General features: G+C 43.2%; 1 protein-coding gene and 1 pseudogene across 2 annotated transcripts in view; one reads left to right on the forward strand and one right to left on the reverse strand.

Moving 5' to 3' along the window:
• The window catches only part of TGFA (transforming growth factor alpha), a 109,825-nt gene extending 105,929 nt beyond the window's left edge, over positions 1-3,896 (forward strand). For both annotated transcript variants that reach the window (XM_039239515.1, XM_039239516.1), the window contains exon 6: positions 94-3,896. In XM_039239515.1, coding sequence (XP_039095446.1) covers positions 94-101 — 8 coding nt within the window. In that variant the 3' untranslated portion in view covers positions 102-3,896. The remainder of the gene's footprint in view (positions 1-93) is intronic.
• A 10,202-nt stretch (positions 3,897-14,098) lies between these two features.
• Positions 14,099-25,790, reverse strand: LOC120236639 (annotated as a pseudogene).
• Positions 25,791-26,085: the final 295 nt, after the last annotated feature.

Consider the following 26,085-nt stretch of genomic DNA (forward strand, 5'->3'; position numbering starts at 1 on the left):
GCTGATGCATCTCCAAATGTCTGTCCCACGCTTGTTTTCTTAGCATGGCTGGGGCTGGCATGCAGAACTTAACTTGTGTCTCCTTCCTTCCAGTGGTCTGAAGAGCCCAGAGGGAGTTCGGCCAGGTAGACTGCGGCAGCCTGGGGAAAAAAGGACTTCTTCAGGACGAGCCGACAGACTTTCCTACTCTGCCTACAATCACCTGTACAGCCTTTTCGTCTTTTGTGGGCCTTCCTACGAAACTCTGTCAAGAACTCTGTCTGCTTGGGGTTATTTGGTGTGACCTAGATAAGAAATCAGTGGACCACGGTTTAAAGACTGGTCAAAAAAGAATTGCAAAGGAGTGGACTCCCTTTTTACCTAGCTAAGGTGTGTGCGACTGTCGGCATCTGAGCCCAGGTGTACGTGTGGCTGTCTTCTGCCGGTCATGGAGGCTGGGCTGTGTTGATTTTTAACGGACTCCTCTCCCCACAATAGTGTCCATCCTGCCCCAGAACTGCAGAGTGCTGTAGTTGAGTTTTTTCTCATCCGTTTATTGGAGAAGAAGGTGGAGGAAGGGTAACTATTTGTGACATGAAGATGCCAAGTGTAAGAGGAGTTGTGCCTGTCCTCGGTCTCTGTCCACGAGGCCCTCAACCGGCCTGACGTCTTCCACAGACTCACGACGCTGAGGACCTTCCCAAGCCATCAGCACCCTCGGAGATAATTTCCTATTTATTAGATGGATGATGGTTTTATTTTATTTTATTTTTAATCTCTTAAGTCAATGTAAAAAGCATCAAACCTTTTCAGACTTCGGCATTAACGATGTGTGTAATGCTGGCTGAAAAGTTAGCTGATGGATTAGAACTGTCTGGCCTCTTTGGGACAGCTAAGGCTTGGGGAAAGCCACCCAGGGGGAGTGCAGAGATGGCAGCAGACAATGAGCTGCTGATGAGAGCAAAAATTGAGCCTCAGAGGCCGTGTCATTTAAGACACAAAGCAGGTAAAGTCCCTCTGATACATTCCAATAGAAAAGTTAGCGAATCTGGCAGCAGAGATCTGTCGTCAGCTTCGGTGGGGGAGAGAGGAAGAGTGCCTGCGTGCCTCTACACAAGGGAAACACAGTGCCGCACCACTCCGTGATTAAGCATGTTAACTTCCTAATGCGCCCTCCCAGAGTATGTTTAGAAACAAGAGCACGACGCAGAGAGCCACGGGCATTTGGGGCCACATTCATGAAAGGGGGGCTGGGCATTTCTTTCCTATGTTGTTGCTCAGTTGATTTGTTGCTTTATTTTTAAAAGGAGAAATTTACCTTTCCTATTTATTTTCTAGCATTAGGGAAAATGTTCCAGTGATTTATTTTTCCCTTTTCTATTCAGGATGCTGGTTTTATTAACAAAAACTCTTAACAAGTCACCTCCGCCAGTGTGGGCCTCGCTTTGCCTTGAGAGAAGGAGGAATTGTTTTCATGGGCATCTGGGTGCATTCCGACCCCCTGCGCTTGCCTGTGGAAAGCACTGGTTCCCTTCCCAACTAAACAACAGAGAGCTCATCCCTAGGAATTTTCATTCAAATTTGGAAGCAGAGTAACAGCAAAATAATATGTGAAGTCTTTACGTGAGGAAGCTCTTTATTCACTAACATTTGAAAAATGAAAAATTTCTAGCAATTAACTTTGTGCATCTAGCTCCACACATCATGAAAGGGACCTTTAACATATGTCAATTTGGCTTGAAATTTCTATCAGGTAGTTTTGTCCCTCTCTAATTCTTCTCCCCCAATCTGTCTTTTTTGATGCATTTTCTCTTTATTCCTTACAATTGAGACAATTGTATGACTCGTGTCTTAGCTTTGGCACTTTTCTGGAATGATGCTGCACATGTAGCAATAGGAGCAGAAACGGGATCAGCTCAGTAGCTGGCCTGCTAACGACGTCCTGGGCATAGCTCCCAGGTCTTAAGATGAAAGAACAGGATTAAGCTTGCATTTCTTGGGCCCATCCTGCAGCAGCCGGTATGTGGGCTGAGGCCTAATTGTAGTGTCTTGCTCGGAGACCAGTCCCATTGACCCTGGTTTGTAGACCCCGGTTATCACTCCTCTCTCTCATCAGACCCTCCCGAAAGTCTTAAGAGTCCGGTTAGAAAGACCAGTGGCAGTGGAGTAGTCTGTTTTTTAGTTGAGATCACATTTTACTTAGGACAGTCTTTCCTCAGTCTTTTCGAGACCCTTTGAGGTCTGATTGCCTTTAAAGAATATGAACTGGCAGGAAACGTTTTGTCCAGTCTTCAGGCATCCAAGAGCTTTTGCAGAGGTGTGGGAAGAGGAAGATGTAAGCAGAGGGAACCTTCTTGGTTCTCTGCAGGGACTCCACGTTTAGTGTCTGTGAAGGCTCTGGTCTTCACATTACAGAGGCCAGCACACTTTTCCTGGGGTCGGTGCAACCGTGCAGAGAACGAGTGTGCCTCCCTGCAGGTGGCTCCTGAGTCAGTCCTCTGTAAACCAGCAGGTCTGAAAAGAATTGGAGCAGAGGCTGGGGTGAAGGCAGGCCTTGATGGACCTTCGCCCATGCCCAGGTTAGGAGAGGCTTGCTTCTTTGGTGATTTCTCTTTTAGAAATCAGATGGCCAACAAGCATTGGATTCCTGTGCCATTTCATGGTGTTGGTACCTTTTGGGTTAGCCCCCTTTTCAGGTTAAAAAAGTGTCACAGTTTCCCCGTGTCTCCTTGCCCTTTAGAAAGCCAAGTATTACGATTAAGGAGTTGTTCATGAGGCCTTTCCCGGTAAGGAGCCGGACACCCGGGAGCGGGGAACAGAGCTGCTTCCAATGTCTATCTCAAGAGAAATGAAAAGCCCCCATTAGAAGGACGGGTGCTTCCAAATATTTTATGGAGCCTAGATTCTCCCACTGCTCTACAGACCATGACGTCTTTGAGCATACTGGCAAGAAACATTTTCTTCTAGATGGAAAGACATATCGCAGCCAACGCTACTCTGGACGATGCATCTGGACACATATGGAATCAAGCAAGATGGTAGCTTGCCATGGTGTTCCAGCAGAAGGGGTGGGCACAATGGCCCAAAGTCTATTTCCCTAAGAAAGGAGAAGGAGGTGCGATTGATACCCCCTCACCAATGCATTGGTGAGGGAGGAGGAGATGTGGTTCTAGAGCTTCTTGGGAAACTATGCTCTGCGGGTGAAGAAGAGTGTCTCCGTCTTCACCCAGGTTTTCCAGGGCCAGGTGGTCTCAGTGTATGTGGGCCACTAGTCATTTGTCCAGGCAATTTTGGCAGAAATGGATCAACAAGGTTCCAGCGCTATTCAGGAGACCCTGATCTCTTAGTAGGGTCTGGGCTTTGATTTCTCCCAACCCGCTCAGCCAAGGAAGGTAGAGGATTCCAAAGCCCAGGAGCAAAGGAGACATCGCAGAAACAAGAGAAACACATATGTTTGTTCTTAATGTTGGAACATCAGACCTGTTCCCTCCAGCCACTGATTTTACCAGGCTTCCTGAAAGAACTGGTGGTGAACATACACACAGTACTGAAACACAGCCCCTCTTCCTGGCATAGTAACTTACTGAAGTATTCAACTTTTCATTATCTTTATTATAACAAACCTGATGCTTTTTTTTTTTATTTTTAAAACTTGTTACTCTGACTTCTGTATATGTTGCACTGAAAAGGTTAATATTTAATGTTTTAATTTATTTTGTGTGATAAGTTAATTTTGATTTCTGTAATGAGTTAATGTGATTAGCAGTTCTTTTCCTTAATATCTGAATTATACTTATTTAAAGAGTAGTAAGCAATATAAAATGTAGTTGTGTTTTTCAGTCATGTGCATTGTTGCCCAGTTGTACTGTATGTACCTTGTTTGGAAGGATGAAGGAATGAACTCTTTTTTTTTTTTTTCCAAAATCAAGACTGGAGCTTTTCTTTCATGAGACTGGCATGCATGTTACTGAAAAGCAAATTAAGAATTTTCTCTGCAAATGTGAATGATGAGAAAAATTTAGATGTTCTTTTGCAAAATGTGGGAATCCTAAAATTAACCACAGTTGATCCCTGTCTGCTTGAAGAAACCAAATCCTCTGAAGTTCCCAATATATGTCTTTCATCCACCGTGGGTCTGCCAATATGCTAAATAATGCAGAAGAAAATATAAAATACACAACCCCTGCTCCAAAGGAATTGAGATCTAGCTGAGACTGACATGCAAAAAAAAAAAAAAAGGTTCTGGATAAATTCCAGGCAAAGTACAAAGAAAGCCTGAAACTGTGAGGTAGAGAGCATGTGTTAATAGATCTGGTTCTCCAAGTGTGGTCCCCAGGCCAGCAGTGTCGGCATCACCTGGGACCTTCTTGGGTTTCTTAGGAATGCAGATTTTCAGAGACTCCAGAGTTGCCCCACCCCACCTCCACATTCTAGGTGATTCTGATACATGCTCAAGTCTGAGAACCGCTGTACTATAGGACTCAGCAAAGGTCAAGTTAGTGTGGGGCTACAGTTTTTAGGAAAAGCTTTATAGAGGCCTTGCAGAGGAAGTGAAACTTAATGCAGTTTACCCTTTTGGTGTTCAAAGTTATAGCCATCAGAACGTAGGGGCTTGCATTAAGGCCAGCATTTATTTGGATCTTCTAGTCGAAGGAAAACACAGGCCTGTCCACACCCCCACCACTCCCCCACTCCCCCATCCCGTTCCCCGCTGCCCAGTATCTACCTGTAAGGAACAGAAACTGTTGTAAAACTGTCAACCCAGTTGGTACAAGCCTCACTTGCATGTGAAATCCCATGTTTAAGCCCCTGCATTTCCAACCCGTGTGTGGACCTCATGTATGCAACACATGAGGAGCTCATGGAGAAGCAGCAGAGAGTGAAATTGTTATAGAACAGCATGAGATCTTGATCCCAAGGGATGCTCAGCTTTGGTGGCAAAGGTGAGCCTGTAGAGCCTGTGGTCCAGGCCTCGGAGGGCTTGGGATATGCCTGATTTATGAGATGAACTGGGCACCTCCTTGTCCCCAGTGCACTGACCTGGGAGCTGTCCCTCCATAGAGCCTTCACCCACCTCTGAGGAGAGAGAGGGAGAGTCCTGCTACCTGTACTTGGCGTACCTCTCTTGGCGTACCTCTTCTGTCTTCAGGGACCTCTCCAGGCCCTCTTTCTAGCCCTTGGGATTTTGTTCTTGTCCCCATCCTCCTCCTCCCTGATTTCCAAGCCCTTCCAGCCGAGACTGCCTCTGCCGGAGCCTGGTGGCTGCCTCTGGTTCTAGGCAGGTGCACTGGGCTCTCTAGGGTGCTGCGGGCATGACCCCTCCCAGGAAAAAGCACCTATGAACTTTGAGTCAAGCCAAACCAACCTTTCCTCATTAATCAAGGTGTCCTGCAGTTGACAACTTGAATCCATGATCTGGACTGTTCAGGCCTAGTCTTTTTGGATGCTGTTGGCCCAAATTCAGACCCCTGCGTGCCCTGCCTCCTGCCTAGCCCAGTTTTGGGCGGGGGGGGGGGGGGTGTGACCTAGCCTTGCCTCCTGTCCGACTCAGAGCTCTTTGCACAGCAGCCCCCAGGAATTCTAGCGCCCGCATCCCTTCTTCTGTCTTCTGAAACTCCCTCCTCCCCATTTGCTTTCTGCAGGATTTGCAACCTCTGGGAGCCACTAAAGTTTCTGTCACGGCCTTTCATCTTCAAAAATAGAGTGATGTGTTCATGGTTACACAACCTGGGTCTAGCAATATCTTTTCCACTAGGCTAGTGTCTCCTACCCAGATCGATTAAGTTGTAGAATCTGGAGGGGGGTGGAGCTTGGACATCTGTTTAAAATCTCTTCTGGAGATTCTAACCCAATCTCTACTGCTCTCTAAATACACCACACCCTAGATGGGAGCAGATGGCACAGGAGAAGTTTGGTGTCTGGAGCTGAGGGTGCCTGGTACCCACCCAGGGCAATCCCCCTAGTCCATGGTTAAGTACCCCTTCCATCCAGCCGATGGTACCCCTGGGGAAGCAGGGAGGCTTGCACCTCCTTTTAGGTGGTATCACCTATGGCAGAGAAGTGAGACACCTCCTATGGGAATAGGAGCCTATAAGGAATTCCACGTGACTAGCTTGAGATCATGAACACGTGGGCAATGGCTTTTCAGGAGCCAAATTTTGCAACTGGAAATAAAAACATGACATTTACGCTGAAAGGGAAACAGGAGAGAGAGAAAGAAAAAGCAAAGAGTCCCCAGGACATTTCGTCCAGAGGAAGCTTCAGGCCCTGGTATGTAGCAGCACAGGTCCCCTGCGACAAGAGGTTGCCCTGTGCCATCAAGTCCTCCAAGGGCAAGTCCAGGTCCTGCCCAGGAGCCCCTCCAAGGAAGTCAGGGGAGTAGAGCTGAGAGTGAGACAAAGGAACTGCTCCACTACCTGAGGCTGGGCTGCCCCACATGTTCCAGAAAGGGATTCCACTGGTCTGGAAATGTGACATCCCCCAAGGGATATGCTGGGAGGGGCTGGCATCCTTTAAACCCTGTCCTGTCAGAACAGAGGAAGCCCAATGACTCTCCTGCCTTCATAAATGGAGACCCTGAACCCCAGTGAAGCAGAGCACATGGGTTTTGGACCCCCATGGTGGAGAGAGGCTGGAGGCAGAGACCTGGGTTGGTTGCAGGCCTGCTTCTGGCTGGCCGGGCTACCCTGGCGCATTACTGAGCCCACGCTGCCTATCTGGCTCCTGCCTATTTCGCCTCAGGGAGCTGTTGAGATGAAGTTTACAAATTTCCACTTGCTCAGCCTGACTCTTGTAATCAAAAAAATCTAGCGTGACCCTAAATGCCACGAGTGTATTATCCTGATCCTCCACTGACCTTCAATTCAAGGTAAAAGAAGGCATGAGGAGGGGATGTGTCATGAGGAATATTTCCAGAGAGCCAGTGGCAAATGGGGCCGCAATCAGAGGGTCAGGGTCCCGGTTTGCAACTTTTAGAAGTGGTTAAGGACCCAGAGGAGTGAGGAAACTGCCCTTGGACATTAGAAAGTTGCTCAGTGTGGCCTCACAGCAGCAAAAAGTTGATATCTGCTCAACAGAATCTTTTTCATCACCAGAGCCTCCTCCTGGGAGCTCTGCCTGACACCAAAGAGGGCTAGCAGAGGCTGGGTGACTGCCAAGACACAGGGGGTCCCCTGCTGGACCAGAGCCTGTGCTAGAAAAGTCTCTGGGGTGCAGTCCACCTCCAGCACTCAAATTACCACCTCCTGCCCAAGAGTCCATGGACTACCAGCACTCCAAGCCTCCGCCTTCCACAGCCCTCTTCTGGAATAGTTTATTAGCCCAGACTTGAGCCTCTGTCCTCCCCTTGCCCTGCTATGGGTCCTGCAGCCACCCAGGACTTCCTGGTGATGCGGGGCGGTAGTGGGGGGCGGGGGACATCTCAGGCCTGCTCAACCCCTTCCCTCCCACCTGCTGGCATTCGAGCCTGTAGCTTAACCATCCTTAGGGGGGGTCTCCACACAAGTGACCACAGTCTACATGACTCTCAGGAGAGGGCCTCTCCTGGCTCTATCCCCAAGTGCCAAGGTGTGCTGGTGATTTGCCCTCCCAGAGCCACTATATACCCTGTGCCCCTGTAGACAGCCTGCCCAGGGCCCTCTCAACCCTATGGCTTCTGGTATGGCCCTGGGGGAGAGCTGACATGTTTCATCCCTACTCCCTCCCTGCTCCACAGTAATTAACAACCTAGGACTGGGCCCTCACCACACTTCATCTACACCACTTCCTCCCCTCACCCCTTCAGCCCAAAGGCTAGTGATGGCTTCCCACAGCTAGTTCACCTCTGCAATCTTTCCCCCTCCTTGTCCTTTAATTTCCAAGCATGTTTAACAAGAGGCAAAAAATTCAAATGCTTCCAGGAGTGAAGCTGGTGATCAGAATTAGTGGGACTGCTTGGTAGAAGCGTGAATGCCCTAGTCTAGGAGTCTGGAGAGGGAGGCGGATCTTGCGAAGAACTAAAGGGCCCAGACCTCTTCAGAAGGGGGAGCCACTCCTCTCCTCCAGCTCCTCGTGGATATCCAGCACACCGGCCAGATTCCCCATTTCTTCAAGAGGAGCAGGGAATCTGGACTTTTTCATAAAATATCTCTATTTCTAAATGTGGCTCAAATTTACAAACCGCTCTGTGGCCCCACCAAAATCTGTCTGCAGGTCACCATCCGTTTGCAGCCTCGACTCTCAAGCTGTTTGCTTGTCTCAGACTGCCAGGCCTCTTCACGCCTCTCTGCCTTCACAGTTCTCTTTGCTGGAAATGCCTTTTTTTCTGCTTCTCTGTCTGAGCACACTCACACTTCCAGAACAGAAGGCTTACACTTCATATTCTCTCTGAAACCTTCCTGGACCCCCCATACAGAGCCTTCATGTTATGTATACTTCTGTTACTAGGTCTACTGCCGCCATGTTTGTTGACAGGTCCTCCCCGAGCTGTTCCCCGGGTCACAAGCTTCTCAAGGTCAAGCACTTCTATCCTCTCTGTCTTTATAGCTAAGCATTTACCTGATGCCTGAGAAACAGAAAGTAATGCAGTAACATTTTTGTGTAACAAAAGCATCAGATATGTTGATGGACCCAGATATGTCTCCTGAGGCAGAGGAGCAATGTCATATGGGACCATTGGGTCCTGCAGGGCCAGGTTATTAGATGAAGGGACTTGGTATTGACTATCACAGTCAAACATCTCACAAGTCAAAAGGTCATTGTGACCCTCCCTGGTTCCCTATCTACCATGAGTTCTGCTTCTAGGCAAAAATGTATTACACGTTCTGACCAATAGTTTACCAGGAACTTTGTCACAGCCCAGGTGGATTTGACAGGATTTTTCCCCTGTTTTTCCTTCCACAGCTTTATTAAGATATAACTAACATATAACATTATGTAAGGTTAAGGTATACAGTATGATAATTTGATACATACATTTATTGCAAAATGATTACCACAGTGAAGCTAGTTAATCCCTCCTTCCCCTCACATAATGACCATTTTTGTGTGTGTACCAAGATCTCATCTATCAGTAACTTTCAAATATATGGTAGATGATACCGTATTGTTAACTGTAGTCACCATGTTGTACGTTAGATCCCTAAAACTCATTCCTCTTATACTTGGTTGATTGTACCCTTTGACCAGCATCTCCCCATTTCCCCCACACCACCCCCAGCTCCTCGCAGCCGCCATTGTACTTGCTGTTGCTTGAGTCCAGCTTGTTTAGATTCCATATAGAAGTAAGATCGTACAGTATTTGTCTTTCTCTGTCTGACCTATATCACTTAGAATAATTCTCTTAGGGCCCATCCACGTTATTGTAAATGTCTTTGGGAAGCTTATTTGATAAGAAATAACCTGGCTCATTTTCCTACACAAAAACCAGTGTTCTAGTGATGAAAGTGATGAATCTGAAGTTCATTCTAATTTGAGAGGGTGAAAATTGAGTTCCATAAATGAGCCCTTGACGTAAGTCATGAAAATGAATTAAGATTACTTAGTTGTCTTTCTTAAGTAACACTGATGGTGTAAATAGAAGACTGAAGAATTTTTAAAATCTGGCACTGAACACTAAGAAGACATTGGGGTACCAGAATTCTACAAATGTTCTTGTGATAGTTATCATTATTTATTTTAATTGTGCAAACACTATATTTGTGTTTAGGAGTGCCATATTTCTAAAACAGGTAAAAAGTATCAGGTAAAAGATTCAGAACTAAATTCTGCCTTCATATCATTAAAAGGAAAATAAGACCTATCTTTGAATTCTTGGCACAGGGGAAAATAAAATTGGAATTCATGTTCTACCAAAAAAGGGGGAATAAGAAACTATGAAAAAACAAAAATATACATTTAAAAATTAAAATTTTTTTCTATTCAACTTATACAACTTAACACCCCCCAAAAAAACACAATTAAAAAATGGGCAGAAGACAAGAACAGACATTTCTCCAAAGAAGACATCCAGATGACCAACAGACACATGGAAAGATGCTCCACATCACTCATCATCACGGAAATGCAAATCAATACCACAGTGAGCTACCACCTCACACCTGTCAGAAAGGTTAAAATCAAAAACACAAGGAACAACAAATGTTGGCGAGGATGTAGAGAAAAAGGAACCCTCATGCACTGTTGATGGGAATGCAAACTGATGGCAGCCACTCTGGAAAATAGTATGGAGGTTCCTCAAAATATTAAAAATAGAACTACTATATGATCCAGTAGTTCTACTAGGTATACACCCAAAGAATATGAAAACACTAATTTGAAAAGATATATGTGCCCCTGTGTTTACTGCAGCATTACTTAAGTAGCCAAGCTATGGAAGCAGTCCAAATGTTCATCAATAGATGAATGGATAAAGAAGATGTGGTATATATATACAATAGAATATTACTCAGCCATAAGAAAGAATGAAATCTTGCCATTTGCAACAATGTGGATGGACCTGTAGAGTATAATGCTAAGTTAGTCAGAGAAAGACAAATACCAAATGATTTCACTCATATGTGAAATTTAAGAAACAAAACAAATGAACAAAGAAAAAGACATACCAAAACACAGACTCTTAACTCTAGAGAACAAACCGATGGTTACCAGAGGGGAGGAAGGTGGGAGGATCACAAAATAGGTGAAGGGGATTAGTAATACATTTATGATGAGCACTGAGTAATGTATAGAATTGTTGAGGGGTGCCTGGATGGCTCAGTCAGTTAAGCATCCAACTTCCACTCAGATCACGATCTTGCAGTTCATGGGTCTGAACCCCACATCAGGCTCTGTGCTGTCAGTGCAGAGTCCACTTCAGATCCTCTGTCCCTCTCTCTCTCTGCCCTTCCCCGCCTCTCTCAAAAGTAAACTTTTTTTTAAGCTTAAGAAAAAAGAACTGTTGAATCACTATACTATATACCTGAAACTAATATAAACTGTATGTTAATTATACGCGATTTTTTTAATCATTTGAAAAGTATTTAAAAAATACTTAATTGAAGAGAGCACTTCTGTAGTGGCAACTGAGTGGTTCAGTCAGTTGAGCACCTGACTCTTGGCTTCAGCTCAGGTCATGATCTCACGGTTTGTGGGATCAAGTCCCGCATTGGGCTCTGTACCGACAGCGTGGAGCCTGCATGGGATTCTCTCCCTCTTCCTCTCTCTCTGACCTTCCCCAGTTCTCTCTCTCTCTCTTTCTCTCTCTCTTTCAAAATAAACTAAAAAACATTTTAAGGAATTTTAAAATGCGTTTTGTGTGTGTAAATTTTTCTTCTATTCAACTTCATATTTAAAACATAATTGCCAATGCCGTGTATATTTATGTCACATTAGATGCTTCTCTTCATAGTCGAATAAAAATAAAGTTTGATAATCTTTAAGGCAGATTATTTTCTTCTGCCGCCTTGTTTTCATTCAAATGTGTTCCTTCTCTGATTCTTGCAGACGTTTTTTAATCCCTTTTTCCTATGATTGTGTAGACATATACATTTATACACATTTAGAAAGATCTTTTTTATAAGTAATAGATTGTACTATAAATGCTAACCATTCAATTTGCTGTTTTTATATAATAACTCATCATTAACACCCTTCAAGTTCAATATAAACACCCTTTTAAATCATTTTTTTCTAATGGCTGTATAGCAATTTATTATATGGATATACTGCCATTTTATTTAGCCATCTAGCTATTAATAGACATTCCACTTGTTTTCAGTTCTTTGCTTCTAAAAACAATGTTATACAAAAATTCTACATAAATCTCCACATACTGGTACTTTCATTTCTCTAGGATGAAATCACATATCTAATGGCTGAGTCAAAAGGAATGAATGTGTCCAATTAGAGGTATATTCGGTGATCAGTAATGGAAACCAACTAACAGAGGCTTAAACAAACAAGGATTTGTTTTTCTCACATAACAAAGGCCTGGAGGTAAGTAGTAATGAGTATTGGTTGGAGAACCCAAGTTCTTATATGTTTTTCTGTTCTGCTATCAGCGTGTTAGCATTTTGTCCTCAAACTTGCCTCCTTGTGGTTACAAAATGGCTGCCACAACTCCAGGTATCAATCCTGTTTGTATTCAAGGTAAAGGGGGAAAGGTAGCAATGCCCACATTTGTACCTTATATCAGCAAAGCATAGCAAAGGCCTTCCCAGAGATCTGTCAGCAGTCTTTCCTTTACATTTTCTTGATCAGAATTGGGTTATATGACCACTGCTAGACTGGGAAATTGAGTAACAGGAAAAGGACAGTATTCTCATGATGGTTGAAATCAATTACAAGTTATCATCTTGCTTACATAAACAAAATTAGGATTCTCTTGGAAAGGAAGAAAAAAAGCTGTGGATATTGAGTAGGCAACTAACATTGTCTACCATGGTGTTTATTTTATTTTAATATAATTATTTAATAGATACTGACAGGATAGTTTCCACAAAAATTATAATAATCCACACTTCTGTCGTAGGGAGAGTGCTTATTTTCTGCATTTTTATCAACCTCATATATAAAAATTTTTTTCACTTTTATTGGTGTGATATAAGAAAAAGTATGCCAATGATGTTTTAATTTGCATTTTCCTAATAAGATCAAGCATCTTGTCATATGATTATTGGTCATTTGGATTTCCTCTTCTCTGAATTATTATTCAAATTTTTCTTCACTTTTAATTGGCTTGGGGGTTTTTTCCTTATAACTTGTAGAATCTTTTTATGTGATATTAACTATTTTTCTGTCATTTGTCTTATACTTTCCCTAAATATGTGTTGTCTATCCCAAAATATGTCATGGTATCTTCTGCCATGTTTTAAAAAATGTTATATATGTAGTCGATTTTGTCTGCTTTTTTCTTCATTGGTTCTGGGTGTCCTGTCTTTTTTTTTTAATTTTCCCAAAACTCAGCTTTTATTACAGAGTACTCTGAATTAGATATACTTTTCTCTATTAATGTTTTGCACGTTCGGCTAAGAGGCTAGCCTCCTAAATAGGCATAAAGAACAAATACAGGCCAAACTGTTCAAGAAATTTACCCTTGACACTGAAATTAGCTATTACTGTCTTTGAAAATCAGGGGCACCTGGGTAGCTGGCTCAGTTGGTTAAGGGTCTGACTTCAGCTCAGGTCATGATTTCACAGTTCATGGGTTTGTGCCCTGCATCAGGCTCTGTGCTGACAGCCAGCTTACGCTGTCTCTCTCTCTCTCTCTCTCTCTCTCTCAAAAGTAAATAAAAAATTTTTAGAAAGAAAATCAGTGATTTTTTTTCTACAACTCCATTTACATTCAAATCTCATGTCTCACATTATCATTTTTCATTTCTTCACTGCACTTCCACCTTTGTTGGCCAGCTCTTTTGATGATCCACTTTTCTAAAAAGTCATATGGGTGCCAGGGATACAACACAATGCATGCTTTGCCATCTATGAGTAAACTGAATGGCAGATGTACAGTAACCAATCACTAGCAGAATTTGAAAGACGTACCGTGATTGGTCACTGATCATGAAGCACATCTCTTCCATAATGACTTGTGGACTAAAGCTAGCAGAGATCTTTGTAGTTCACGTGACCACTCACAGTATATACCATGGTAACTGAAATTTGAACTGTGGTAATTGAGGACAGCCTTTACCTCCTTGTTGACATTGATCCAGACAGACTTTAAAGCTGACTGCTGAGTAATAGCCCATTTAAATTTACATCAAATAATCTTAAAGCACCCTAAATGCAACATTAGCACATACTGAGTGCGCGTTGAGGTAGTTTTCAAATTTGTATCATTTGACAATCAACTTTAAAATGTATCTTAGGGAGCGCCTAGGTGGCTCAGACTGTTAAGTGTCGGACTTTGGCTCAGGTCATGATCTCACGGTTCGTGGGTTCGAGCCCCACATTGGGCTCTCTGCTGACAGCTCAGAGCCTGTAGCCCACTTTGGATTCTGTGTCTCCTTCACTCTCTGCCCCTACCCCTGCTTGCACTATGTCTCTCTCTTAAAAATAAATAAAACACTAAAAAATAATTTTTAAAAAATGTATCTTAGAATGACAGAGTTTTAAAAATAGAGAAAGGACCTTTAAAGATTCCATAACTTGTTACCACAAATTATCCAGTATGTTTACTATGAATGATTTCTCCTCCTTCTATTTCATCTTGCTCATACAGTTACTGGCGGTCCCATTGGCATTCAGCTCCACACTTGGTGAAATCACAGGCAGGACAAGCATAGAAACATCCTAAATAGTCTTCATCGAGGCAGTCAGAGAGGCCATTGCACTGAAAATCAGGAGACCCAGGCTATCACAGACCTCACTCTTCACTGGTATCACTCACCTGTCAAAAACAGCGGTTGCCTTTTTTTGCGAACCTTCTTTTTCTTCTCATTCTCCAGTTTCTGGAGCAAATTCAGTTTGCTTTCCTGGGTTTGCAAACTGTAATGACCTCAAAGCTTTAGCAGTTATTCCATTCTGAATCAGGTTTTCTTCTCTGCTATTCTTAGAATCAACAGCCACACTGCCATTGATTATCTGTGTACATTTTAGACAAAGCTTCTAGCCAAGTACAAGCTGTCTTCCAAATTTTGCACTCAGAAAAGTGACATCATCTAAGTCAATTATGTGCAAAAAAATTTTTGGCTGGTTTTATGTGTGTGTTAAGTGGACCACAGTATGACTTCTGCAAACCCTCAAATCTGCCAGTACTGGGCTTCTTGTCTTGCTCGGGAAAATCTTCCTTTTCTCCTTTAGTGAATTAGAATAATTCCAGAGCTCAGAAAGCTATTCATTTCAAATTCAAAGCAAATATGACTTGGTGTCCAAACAACAGAGAGAGAGAAAGTACTAATTGTACCTAACTCAGGGAGGTTTTTGTGAGACTTAAATATATAAGCTAATGCATAAAAGCTCTTAGCCCAACCACTGGCACATAGCAAATGCTCAATAAATAGCTATTGTATTAATTATTATTAGCAATACAAACAATCTGCATTACACATCTGTTTGTTTTGTTGGTTTCACCCTCATTGATCCCTGAGAATCGTGTACATGCACACAAAGCAGAATCTCACTCAACACAGGTGTGTTGTGAACGCTCTTTGAAGCCAGTTCCCACTACCATGTCAAGTGTCTGTTCAGGGAACACAGTAGAGGCAAGGGGAGCCAAGTGCTCACAGGAGAGCTGGGCCAGCCAGGTTTCATCATGCCAGCTGCCTGGGAAATGTACTCAGACCTGTGCCCTGCCACTCAGCAGCCATTGCACAAGGCACAGGGAACACACCCTCAGGGAGATGCACGTAGTCACAAAGCAGGTATAGTGTGTCTGCCAGAGGCCCCCCACCCCTAAACCAGAGGGCAGTGAGAGGTGACAGACACAAAGATGAGACTCAGAGGCCACGTACAACCTCATTCCTGAGGGACTCTGGAAGGCCCTCCTCACTCACCCCTCTCCAGCCCGCCCCAGGGGCACCTGCCTGAAAGAGGACTCGCAGCACCGACTGTTAGAAATTGCGACTTTGTTCTCAACACTCAAGAGTCTCTCATGGTTGAGGATTGATGGGGGGTGGGGGGGAGGGGGAGGGGGGAGATGGGCATGGAGGAGGGCACTTGTGGGGATGAGCACTGGGTGTTATATGGAAGCCCACTTGACAATAAACTATTTTTTAAAAAAAAAGAAAAGAAGAGAAAAGAAATTGCTACTCAGCCAGCACTTGAAGTCATCCTTCCAGGAACGGACATGGATTTGCCTGTAGTCTTTCTTCTGCTCCTCGCTCCGCCATCAGAGAGTAACATTAGCAGGATGCAAATGTAGAAGCTTCCTACCAACTCCTAGACCCCCTAAGGAGCCCGGGAGCATGTGTGGTTTACACCCATGCAGTTTATTAAATTAAACTTTCCTAAAAGGATTCACACTCCGGGCATGGTTTCAGTTTGACTTTAATTCCACTTAAAGATCCGCAATGACTGACTTAGCTTTGCTCCTCTCCCTCCCGAGATTGCTCTCTCTGCCAGTTTGTATCCTTTCCTACACTCCAGCCCCTGCCCCAGCATGGGATGCAGGCATCCTACCACTGTAGCGTGACAGGTGACATTTCAGTGAGTGAACAGAGCAACCAGCCAGGACTCAGGAAGGAGTTTTATTCTGACAGAATTTGAATATGTAAGGCTCTATGAGCCATTGCCCTGGCACCCCCCCCCCAGACTGAGATAGTGCCATTCAAAAGTAAGCTTGCAGAGAGATTGTAATGATAAGGGGGGAAATTACCATAATCTAACATCAGGAAAGAAGACTGTAGGAGAAACAGAAAAGACTGTAAGGAAAAATATTAAAAATTAGTGATTTTTCTGCAGTTTATTCCTAGGTATTTTATTAGTTTTGGTGCAATCGTGAATGGGATTGTTTTCTTAATTTCACTTTCCTAATTTCTGCATAGCAGGACTGTGATTTTCATTTTCTTCTTTGTGCTTCCCTGCATTTCTATCGTGTGCTTTTTTATCTCATTTTCCTGTTTCACACTTAGACCAGGATTCAGCTTCTTTCCTTCAGAAGCCCACGCTCCTGGCTCCGTCTCTCTACATCTTTACCCCCTGTTCTGCACTCCTAACCCCAAATGTCTCCGTCTCTAGGCTTTGCTTCCAGATATGTGTCCCTATAATGCACACACTCAGGACACAAAGGGATATATTTTTTAAATATTTTTAATCGGGGCCACCTGGGTGGCTCAGTCAGTTAAGCATCCGACTTCAACTCAGGTCATGATCTCACCACTTATGTGTTCAAGCCCCCACATCAGGCTCTGTGCTGATAGCTCAGAACGTGGAGCCTGTTTCGGATTCTGTGTCTCCCTCTCTCTCTGTCCCTCCCCTGCTCATGATCCTTCTCTCTCTCCTTCAAAAAATAAATAAACATTAAAAATTTTTTTCAGGGCACCTGGGTGGCTCAGTCAGTTAAGCATTGGACTTCAGCCCAGGTCATGATCTCGTGGTTCATGGTTCGAGCCCCGCGGTCGGGGTCTTTTCTGACAGCTCAGAGCCTGGAGCCTGCTTCAGATTCTGTGTCTCCCTCTCTCTCTGCCCCTTTCCTATTCAGGCTCTGTCCCTTTCTCTCTCTCTTTCTCTCAAAAATAAGTAAACATTAAACATGATTATATATATATACATATATTTATGTATGCATATATTTTTTTAAATAATATTTCAGGCTTCTCTTGAGAAATCAAAAGGCCTATCATCCTGCTCCAGGATTCCATTTGGCAACAGCTACTTGGTGCTACCTATAGTCATCCCCTTTCCAGGTCACTACGTTCCTGATACACAGCCTGGAGGCTGAGTATTAGATGGTTTATTTTTCATTAGAGAACTGTTTTTTTTTTCTTTTTCCATTCCCATAAGAAAATGAATGATCAACCAAGAGGTCCATCTGCATCAGGAAAAATTATAGAGAGCACCTTTCTTCATGAAACAAAGACTATCATACATGTTTAATATGCAAACATGAGTTGGTGTCATTCATTCACATCACCTGCCTGACCTCTGGCCTAAATAACGGCCAAGATGCCTTCCCAGCTTGGGTGCTCATGATTTCTGGATGCGCTGGACACTGAAAGAGAGGCTCCCTGACCCACGGCCAGCTCCTGATCTTCGTCTTCTCCCTCAGGACAGGCTGCTTCAGTACTCAACAATATACCCTGTAGTCTGCAGGCTTGACCTTAGGGAAATCAGAAAAACAAATGACACCTACTGTGACCCCATTACTGCAAGCCAGGAAATAGCCATCCCACCTGCACTAGGCTACATCCCACCTGCATAATACTTTGAGTTCCTGGTAACTGGAGACCCAACTAAAAGTAACCTAAATGAAGTCAGAAGCAGCCTCCCTGAACATAAGGTGAACAATTAACAACACTGCAGCCAGAAAGAATGGGGAATAACTGGTAGGTGGATGACTCATGGAATTTTCCACATTACCTACACATACTTCAAGACCCACCTCAAGTTCATCTGCCTCTGGGACCCCACCCCGGAAAGTCCCCCAACTCCTTTGAACCAAGAGGGCAGATTGCCCAGATGTCTTCTTTGTAATTAATAACTCACAGTCTTGTGGCATTTCTTGAATTTGTTTGGCACAGAGACAAGCCAATTCTCACCAAACATCGAATGAATGCAGGAATGAATGCATGCATGCATGAATGAATGAATGAATGAATGATTATATAATTAAATGGATAGGAAGGGAATGTAACTGAAGAAAGCCAGGAGACCAATGCATTCATTCAGGAAAGGAAGAAAGGATGTAGACTAAACCAGGGATAATAAAGATGAAAACGTGGATCATAGATCTTAGAGATTTGGTTAAGATCTAGCCACTAGGGGAATATGGAGATGAGGAGTTGGAAGGAGTTGACAATGCCTTGGCTTTCTACCTTGGACTCTAATTCTTTTTGTTTGTTTGTTTTGTTTTTATTTATTTTTTGAGAGAGAGACAAAGATCAAGCTGGAGAGGGGCAGAGAAAAAGAGAGACATAGAATCTGAAGCAGGCTCCAGGCTCTGAGCTATCAGCACAGAGCCTGACATGGGGCTCAAACCCATGAACTGTGAGATCATGACCTGAGCCAAAGTCAGAGGTTCAACCAACTGAGTCACCAGACTTCCCTTCGTTGGACTCTAATTCTGTTCATAGGAGAGAGGAAGTCAACAGTACCTTTCTCTTACTGCATTGTTCACTCATGCTTTGGGTACAAGAGGACACTTTCTGAGGAACAGGATATAGAGGCCAGTAGTGAGATCAGAGTCAAGACTGCTGCAATGAAGCAGAGAGAGAACACATACAAGGAGGGCCGATACTTGGGTTTTATGCCATCAGTAGAAACTCACTGCTGAATGCAGAACATTTGCTCAGGTCCTATGGAGACAGCGGACCTCTCAGCTGCTGGGCTGGGCTGCTGTCATATTACCTCTGGTGCCAGAGACAACATCCAGGCAGAGGACATAGCTCCATAAATGAGCCCTAAAAAGTACTGAGGCCATATGTGGCTGGAGAGGACAGAGGAACAGTTCCAAACACTACAGTAGAAAGAGCCCCCAAGCTTTTAATTAAATGAAACCAGATTGGCCTGACCACTGTATTTTAAATTTTTCTAGCTTTAAAAAAAAGAAGAAGAAGAAGAAGAAGAACACAGAGGTACCTAGAAGATCATGCTCCGTGATTTGAAGTGTCAGAGAACAGCAGCAAAGTTGCCTCCAGTTGACTTGAAATGTCTCCAAGAATAGAAATGTAGACTAGAATTGGTACTTATCATGAGAAAGAACTTCCTTAAACTGAATAAAGTCCACCTATGGCAATTCAAATTGGTCTATGCGCTGGCAGAAAGTACACATCAGCCACCCTTCTTGAAAAACTCCCCACTCAGAAATTTAAGGTTTTTCTCCTTTCCACCGCCCATTTTAGGCTTCTGTTCTCTGGCCTAAACAAGCTTTATTTGTTTTGCTTTTCCAGACTTACTACTGCAAGCATTGTTTTGCTCATCTCTGTGGCTTATTTCCTGTTTCTCTCTCTTTTTTTTTTTAATTTAATTTAATTTTTTATTGAAGTAAATTACTATACAATATTATGTTAGTTTCAGGTGTACAACATGATTCAACAGTTCTGTATATTACTTAGGGCTTACCACAGTAAGTGTAGTCACCATGTGTCACCAACCAACAGTATTACAATATTATTGACTGTATTCCCTATGCTGTACTTTTCATCTCTATGATGTATTTATTACGTAACTGGAATTTTGTACCTCTTAATCCCCTTTATCTATTTCACTCATTCCCTCCCCCACTCACCCCCCTCTGGCAAATACCCATTCTCCTTATTTAAGAAATCTGTTTTTTGTTTGTTTGTTTTGTTTCTTAAATCCCACATATGAGTGAAATCATATGGTAGTTGTCCTTGTCTGCCTTATTTCACTTAGCATAATACACTCTAGCTCCATCCATGTTGTCACAAATGGCAAGATCTCATTCTTTTCATAACTAAGTCATATTCCTCTGTGTGTGTGTGTGTGTGTGTGTGTGTGTGTGTGTGTGTGTGTGTACCACATCTTCTTTATCCATTCATCTATGTATGGACATGAGTTGCTTCCATACCTAGGGGTGCATATATCTTTTCGAATTAGTGCTTTTGTTTTTTTTAGGTAAATATCCAGTAGTAGAATTACTGGATCATATAGTTCTGTTTTTAATTTTTTGAGGAACCTCCATTCTGTATTCCACAATGACTGTACTAGTTTGTATCCCCACCAGCAATGAAGAAGAGTTTCTTCTTCTCCACATCCTCGCCAATACTTGTTATTTATCTTTTTGATTCTAGCTATTCTGTTCTGACAGGTGTAAGATGGTATCTCGCTGTGGTTTTGATGTGCATTTCTCTAATGATGAGTGACGTTGAGCATCTTTTCATGTGTCCATTTGCCATCTGTATGTCTTCTTTGGCAAAATGTCTATTCAGATCCTCTACCCATTTTTCAATCGGGTTATTTGGTGAGGTTTTTTGATGCTGAGTTGTTTGTTTCCTGTTTCTCTTCTGTGGCACCTTCAAAATGCTTCAGCAAGGTGTCAGGAGCCCAAGCTATGCCCAACACAGTGAAGAAATTGCCATACATTTTTTCTGCCATTCTGAATTTCCTTTCCCTGGAAACTAGGCAAAGAATATAAGCAGGCAATGTTACAGAAAAAGAAATATGACTGGCCAATAACATATGCCCAACTTTACTTGTACTGACATGCAAATTAAAACAATATAGCATTTTTCACCTATCGATAAGCAAAGATAAAAATTATTCTTAACGTTTGACATTGATGAAAGATTCTTCAAATTCTATTGGTAGGAATATAATGTGGAACAAACTTTATGGGAGGAGGGAAAAACCTGACAGCTGTACATCATCTGAAGGCATGTAATCTCTGTCAACCATCTATTCCACTTTTGTGAATTTATCCTTCATAACTGTTAGCACAAAAGTGTAAAGATATATGAAAAGATCTGTAGTATTGTTTACAGTAGGGAAAAATGGGAACAATCTAAACATTCAGTAATAGAGACTAGTTAGATAAATAATGGTATGGACATACAATGGAATTCTATGCAGCCATTCAAAAGAATGATGTAGATCTTAATCTACAGAATTGGAATGATGTCTGGGATATTTTATTAACTGAAAACAAACACATTTCAAAATTCTAAGTAAAGCATGGGTCCATTTTTAATAATCTGTGTTTATAAACATGCAGAGCTATAGTGAGATACAGAGGAAAAATAAAAGCACTATCACAGTGATTCTTAAAGTGAGGTCCCTGTACCAGCAGCATCAGCATCATTAGGAAGTCTATTAGGAACACACATTCTCAGATCTTGCCCCAGACCAGCTGAATCAGAACCTCTACCAGTAAGGTCCAGCAGTCTGCTTTACATGCCTTCCAGGTGATGGTCCTCACTAAAATTTAAGAATCGCTGTTCTAGAAAGAGCATTTATCTGGAAGTAGAGAAAGAAGAGACAGAGGTAGAGGGGAATTTTTGTTTGTTTATTCATTTCTGTGCTGTTGAAAATTTTAATTATGCTAATGAGGAATGCTTCTCAAAGTCATGTACACATCTTAGTAGACTGTGCTAACTTACCAGCTGAATCGACTTCGTGCTCTCTTGAAGAAAACCCAATGTGTAAAAATTCAAATTTGTGAAGCAAATAACAGGGAAATACATTACTGAATGGTTCTGACATGACTGCAGTCACGTAAAACACACACCTCAGGAATTGAACTTGACTCTGCTGTGTGAGCTAAAGAAAGGGAACTTAAGCTCTCTGAGCCTTGGTTGCCTCTCTGTAACTGAGGATAACAACAGCCACCTTGTCCCCTAGATGGTCATGGGGAAGAGATGACACATGGAAAGCACACTACTAATTGTCATATCATTAGCACCAAGGTTTCTTAAAACACTGAAGTGCCCTCAACAACTTGATCAACTCACTCCATTTCTCAGAAGTGTCATCATTGCATAAAGCTGTCCCAGAATGACCCTCCTAGTGGCAAGGCTCTGCCAGAGAACCTTGACACAGGAGTGCCCAGGTCACTTTTACTAGTGAAATGTGTGAAACCGTGATGAGCCAGTGAATAGGTGCAAATGATTTCTTCCCACCCATTCCCAAGCCCTCCGCCCATGCGCCTCAAGCCTGTTTTGTGTGGTGTGTCTCTTTTATGGCCTATGAAAGGCCTCCTCGTCTCTCTCACCTCCCTGTCCTCAGACAACAAAGCAGGCTTTTCTCTTAGCACAAAGTGCTTGTTGCTTTCTTGATCCATGAGAAAACGTGGAGCAGAACAATAATGTGCTACTTTTTGCTCCAATAAAAAAGAGTTATGACACAGAAGCCTGGGGCCAAACCAGTCTCACTGTTGTGTGTTTTGACAAAGAAATCTTTTCTGTAAGCACAGTCCAAGGGTAGATGGCAGTAAATGAGCCCATGTGGCATAGATCGTGTCACTAAGAGGCTACTGCCCTGTCTATTGGGACCTTGGTCTCCGATCCCAGATAGGTGCTCACAGTAGCAGGCAGGACCCTGGCCTTCCATTCAGAAGGCCCCAAACCCAGCCCCATGGAAGAGGATTGCAGAAGGCAGCTTGTACCTACATGGAATCGGAGGCCCCTGGGGCTGAGCCCAGCACCCAGCCCTGTCCCACCAGCATTTCTGGGGTCTCTATCTGGCTATAGGAAAGCCATTGAGACAAACACCGGTAGACTATATTCTCCCCACTGAGACACTGACTTGACAGGTCTGGGGAGGAGTCCAGGAATCAGCCTTTTTTTTTTCTTTTAACCTCCCTGGATGATTCTGATGGGCAGCCAAATTTAACAACTAAGAACATAGTGTGGTTTTTTTGTTTTTATTTTATTTTTTTATTATTATTTTTTATTTACATCCAAGTTAGTTAGCATATAATACAACAATGATTTCAAGAGTAGATTCCTTAGCCCATTCCCCCTCCTGCAACCCCTCCAGTAATCCTCTGTTTGTTCTCTATATTTAAGAGTCTCTTATGTTTTGGCCCCCTCCCTGTTTTGATATTATTTTTGCTTCCCTTTCCTTATTTTCATATGTTATGTGTCTTAAAGTCCTTATGTGAGTGAAGTCATATGATATTTGTCTTTGTCTAATTTCGTTTAGCATAATACACTCTAGTTCCATCCACGTAGTTGCAAATGCAAGATTTCATTCTTTTTGATTGCAAAGTAATCCTCCATTGTGTATGTATACCACATCTTCTTGATCCATTCATCCATCGATGGACATTTGGGCTCTTTCCATACTTTGGCTGTTGCTGATAGTGCTGCTATAAACATTGGGGTGCATGTGCCCCTTCGAAACAGCACACCTGTATCCCTTGGATAAATACCTAGTAGTGCAATTGCTAGGTCATAGGGTAGTTCTATTTTCAATTTTTTGAGGAACCTCTGTACTGCTTTCCTTTTTTTTTTTTTTATTTTTTTTAAAGTTTTATTTATTTCTAGGAGAGAGAGAGAGACAGCGTGAGCAGGGGAGGGTCAGAGAGAGAGGGAGTCACAGACTGAAACAGGCTCCAGGCTCTGAGCTGGCAGTCAGCACAGAGCCCGATGTGAGACTCCAACCCACGAACCGTGAGATCATGACCTAAGCGAAAGTCGGACGCTTAACCGACTAAGCCACCCAGGCGCCCCTGTACTGTTTTCCAGAGTGGCTGCACAAGTTTGCATTCCCACCAGCTGTGCAAAAGAGACCTCTTTCTACACATCCTCACCAACATATATTGTTGCCTGAGTTGTTAATGTTAGCCATTCTGACAGGTATGAGGTGGTATCTCATTGTGGTTTTTATTTGTATTTCCCTGATGATGAGTGATGTTGAGCATTTTTTCACGTGTCAGTTGGCCATCTGGAGGTCTTCTTTGGAGAAGTGTCTATTCATGTCTTTTGCCCATTTCTTTACTGGATTATTTGCTTTTTGGGTGTTGGGTTTGGTAAGTTCTTTACAGATTTTGGATATTAATCCTTTATCTGATATGTCGTTTGCAAATATCTTCTTCCATTCTGTCAGTTGCCTTTTAGTTTTGCTAATTATTTCCCTCACTGTGCAAAAGTTTTTTACTTTGATGAGGTCCCAATAGTTCATATTTGCTTTTGTTTCCCTTGTCTCTGGAGACATGTCAAATAAGAAGTTGCTGCAGCCAAGGTCAAAGAGGTTTTTGCCTGCTTTCTCCTCAACGACTTTGATGGCTTGCTGTCTTACATTTAGGTCTTTCATCCATTTTGAGTTTATTTTTGTGTATGGTATAAGAAAGGTTCATTTTTCTGCATGTCTCTGTCCAGTTCTCCCAGCACCATTTGCTATGGAGACTGTCCTTATTCCATTGGATATTCTTTCCTGCTTTGTCAAAGATTAGTTGGCCATATGTTTGTGGGTCCATTTCTGGGCTCTCTATTCTGTTCCACTGATCTGAGTGTCTGTTTTTGTGCCAGTACCATACTGTCTTGATGATTACAGCTTTGTAATACATCTTGAAGTCCAGAACTAAGAACATGTTTTAGAGCCATCTGGAACATTTCCTCTCTGTGAAACCCTGACTGTCTCAGGCAAAACTAGTCTCACCACCCACCTTGGGTCTTCTCTCCATTCTTCACATCAGCCCTCTAAGGGAGCCTGTACCAACATGAAACTGATTACTCCCTTTACACACCTGTCTTATCCCCTGAAGATCAGTAGGGGTTAGGTCAACATGGTTCACCTCCAAGTGTGCCACTTGTGAGGATTATTGTTAAATCCCTAAATACATTCGTGTGCATTGTAGTTTGTCTCAATATGCTAAAAATGAACAAATGAAAACCTGAAGATGCCACTGTCAGCCTTCTGAGTGCTTGTAACCCCCATTCTACCCTCAAGATGTCTCGTGTGCCAGGGATAAAGGTGCTAGTTTTCGTTAAATACAAGTGTTCTTAATTTCTTTCTTATTTTTTAGATTAGAAAATCAATATAAATAGAAGTTCTAGTATGTTCTTCCTGCTTCCCAATGCATCATCCTTAGGAATCTCACACCCCACTTTGGAGAGCATTAGTGTAAAACACATAAGGGGTGCCTCACACATAGTGGGTGCTTAGTTAATGCAAATCCTCTTCCCTGGGGAAATATGTTTGGAAAAGATGTGGGGTGTCATCCAGTCCTCACCTCTTTGGTGAATCTTAGAAGTTTATCTCTACAGGAAGGGGACTCAGGGAAGAACAAAGAAGAGGCCCAGGTATGAGGGGCTCCTGAGGACTCTTGAGCCTGGCTTATGTGAGGCCACAACCTGACATCAAGGATGAGAATCACTGAGTCACTACAGTGGGGTCCTCACCAAGGCCATAAGCATGGGGACAGACATCAGCAGAAACAGCTCACCCAGATGTTCTTAAAAACAGATTCTCTAGTAACGGAGGAAAGATTGATAAGAGAGCCCACTTCCCCAACCAGGCAATCTGGCCAGCTGAACAGTTGCCTTTAGCTGACAGGGTCATGTAAGTCCCCACAGACTGGAGCCTCCCTCAGATTCCCAGCGACATACAATGACCTTGACTCAAAAATGCAGCTCTCTTCTTTTCTAAGTGTTGTCTTCAATACAAAGTAGATGGAGACACTGCAGCCGAAGCCACCAGCTTCCACATCCCTAGGTGTGATCATGAATATCGCTTTTCTTACCTGCTGCTGTTGGGACCTGGAAAATGCCACAGGCCCCTTTCTCCTCCTTCATCTTCCTCCCTCCAGAGGGGATGGAAAGGAGCCCATGGCTCCTCCGAGGGGCAGCCTGACAAGGAGTCTCTGTGCCCACACAGGAACAGCTCTGTGTGTCTAGCTGCTGGCCTGCGGCCTTTGATAAAGCCACACAGGGAAAACCTCTTTCAGGCAACCGGCACGCAGCAGTCTTGTGATGGCAAGTCACGGCCCCTCCCTCCAGCCCACTTCAGAAGCACAACTTAAATAACAGCTTTCATGTTAAGTTTGAAGTGAGCCAAGGTTTGGGAAGCTCTGGGCTTTTAATATGTGGC

Source organism: Hyaena hyaena, unplaced genomic scaffold, assembly GCF_003009895.1.
Source record: "Hyaena hyaena isolate Hyena2069 unplaced genomic scaffold, ASM300989v1 scaffold_158, whole genome shotgun sequence".
In the NCBI taxonomy this organism is placed as follows: Eukaryota; Metazoa; Chordata; class Mammalia; order Carnivora; family Hyaenidae; genus Hyaena; species Hyaena hyaena.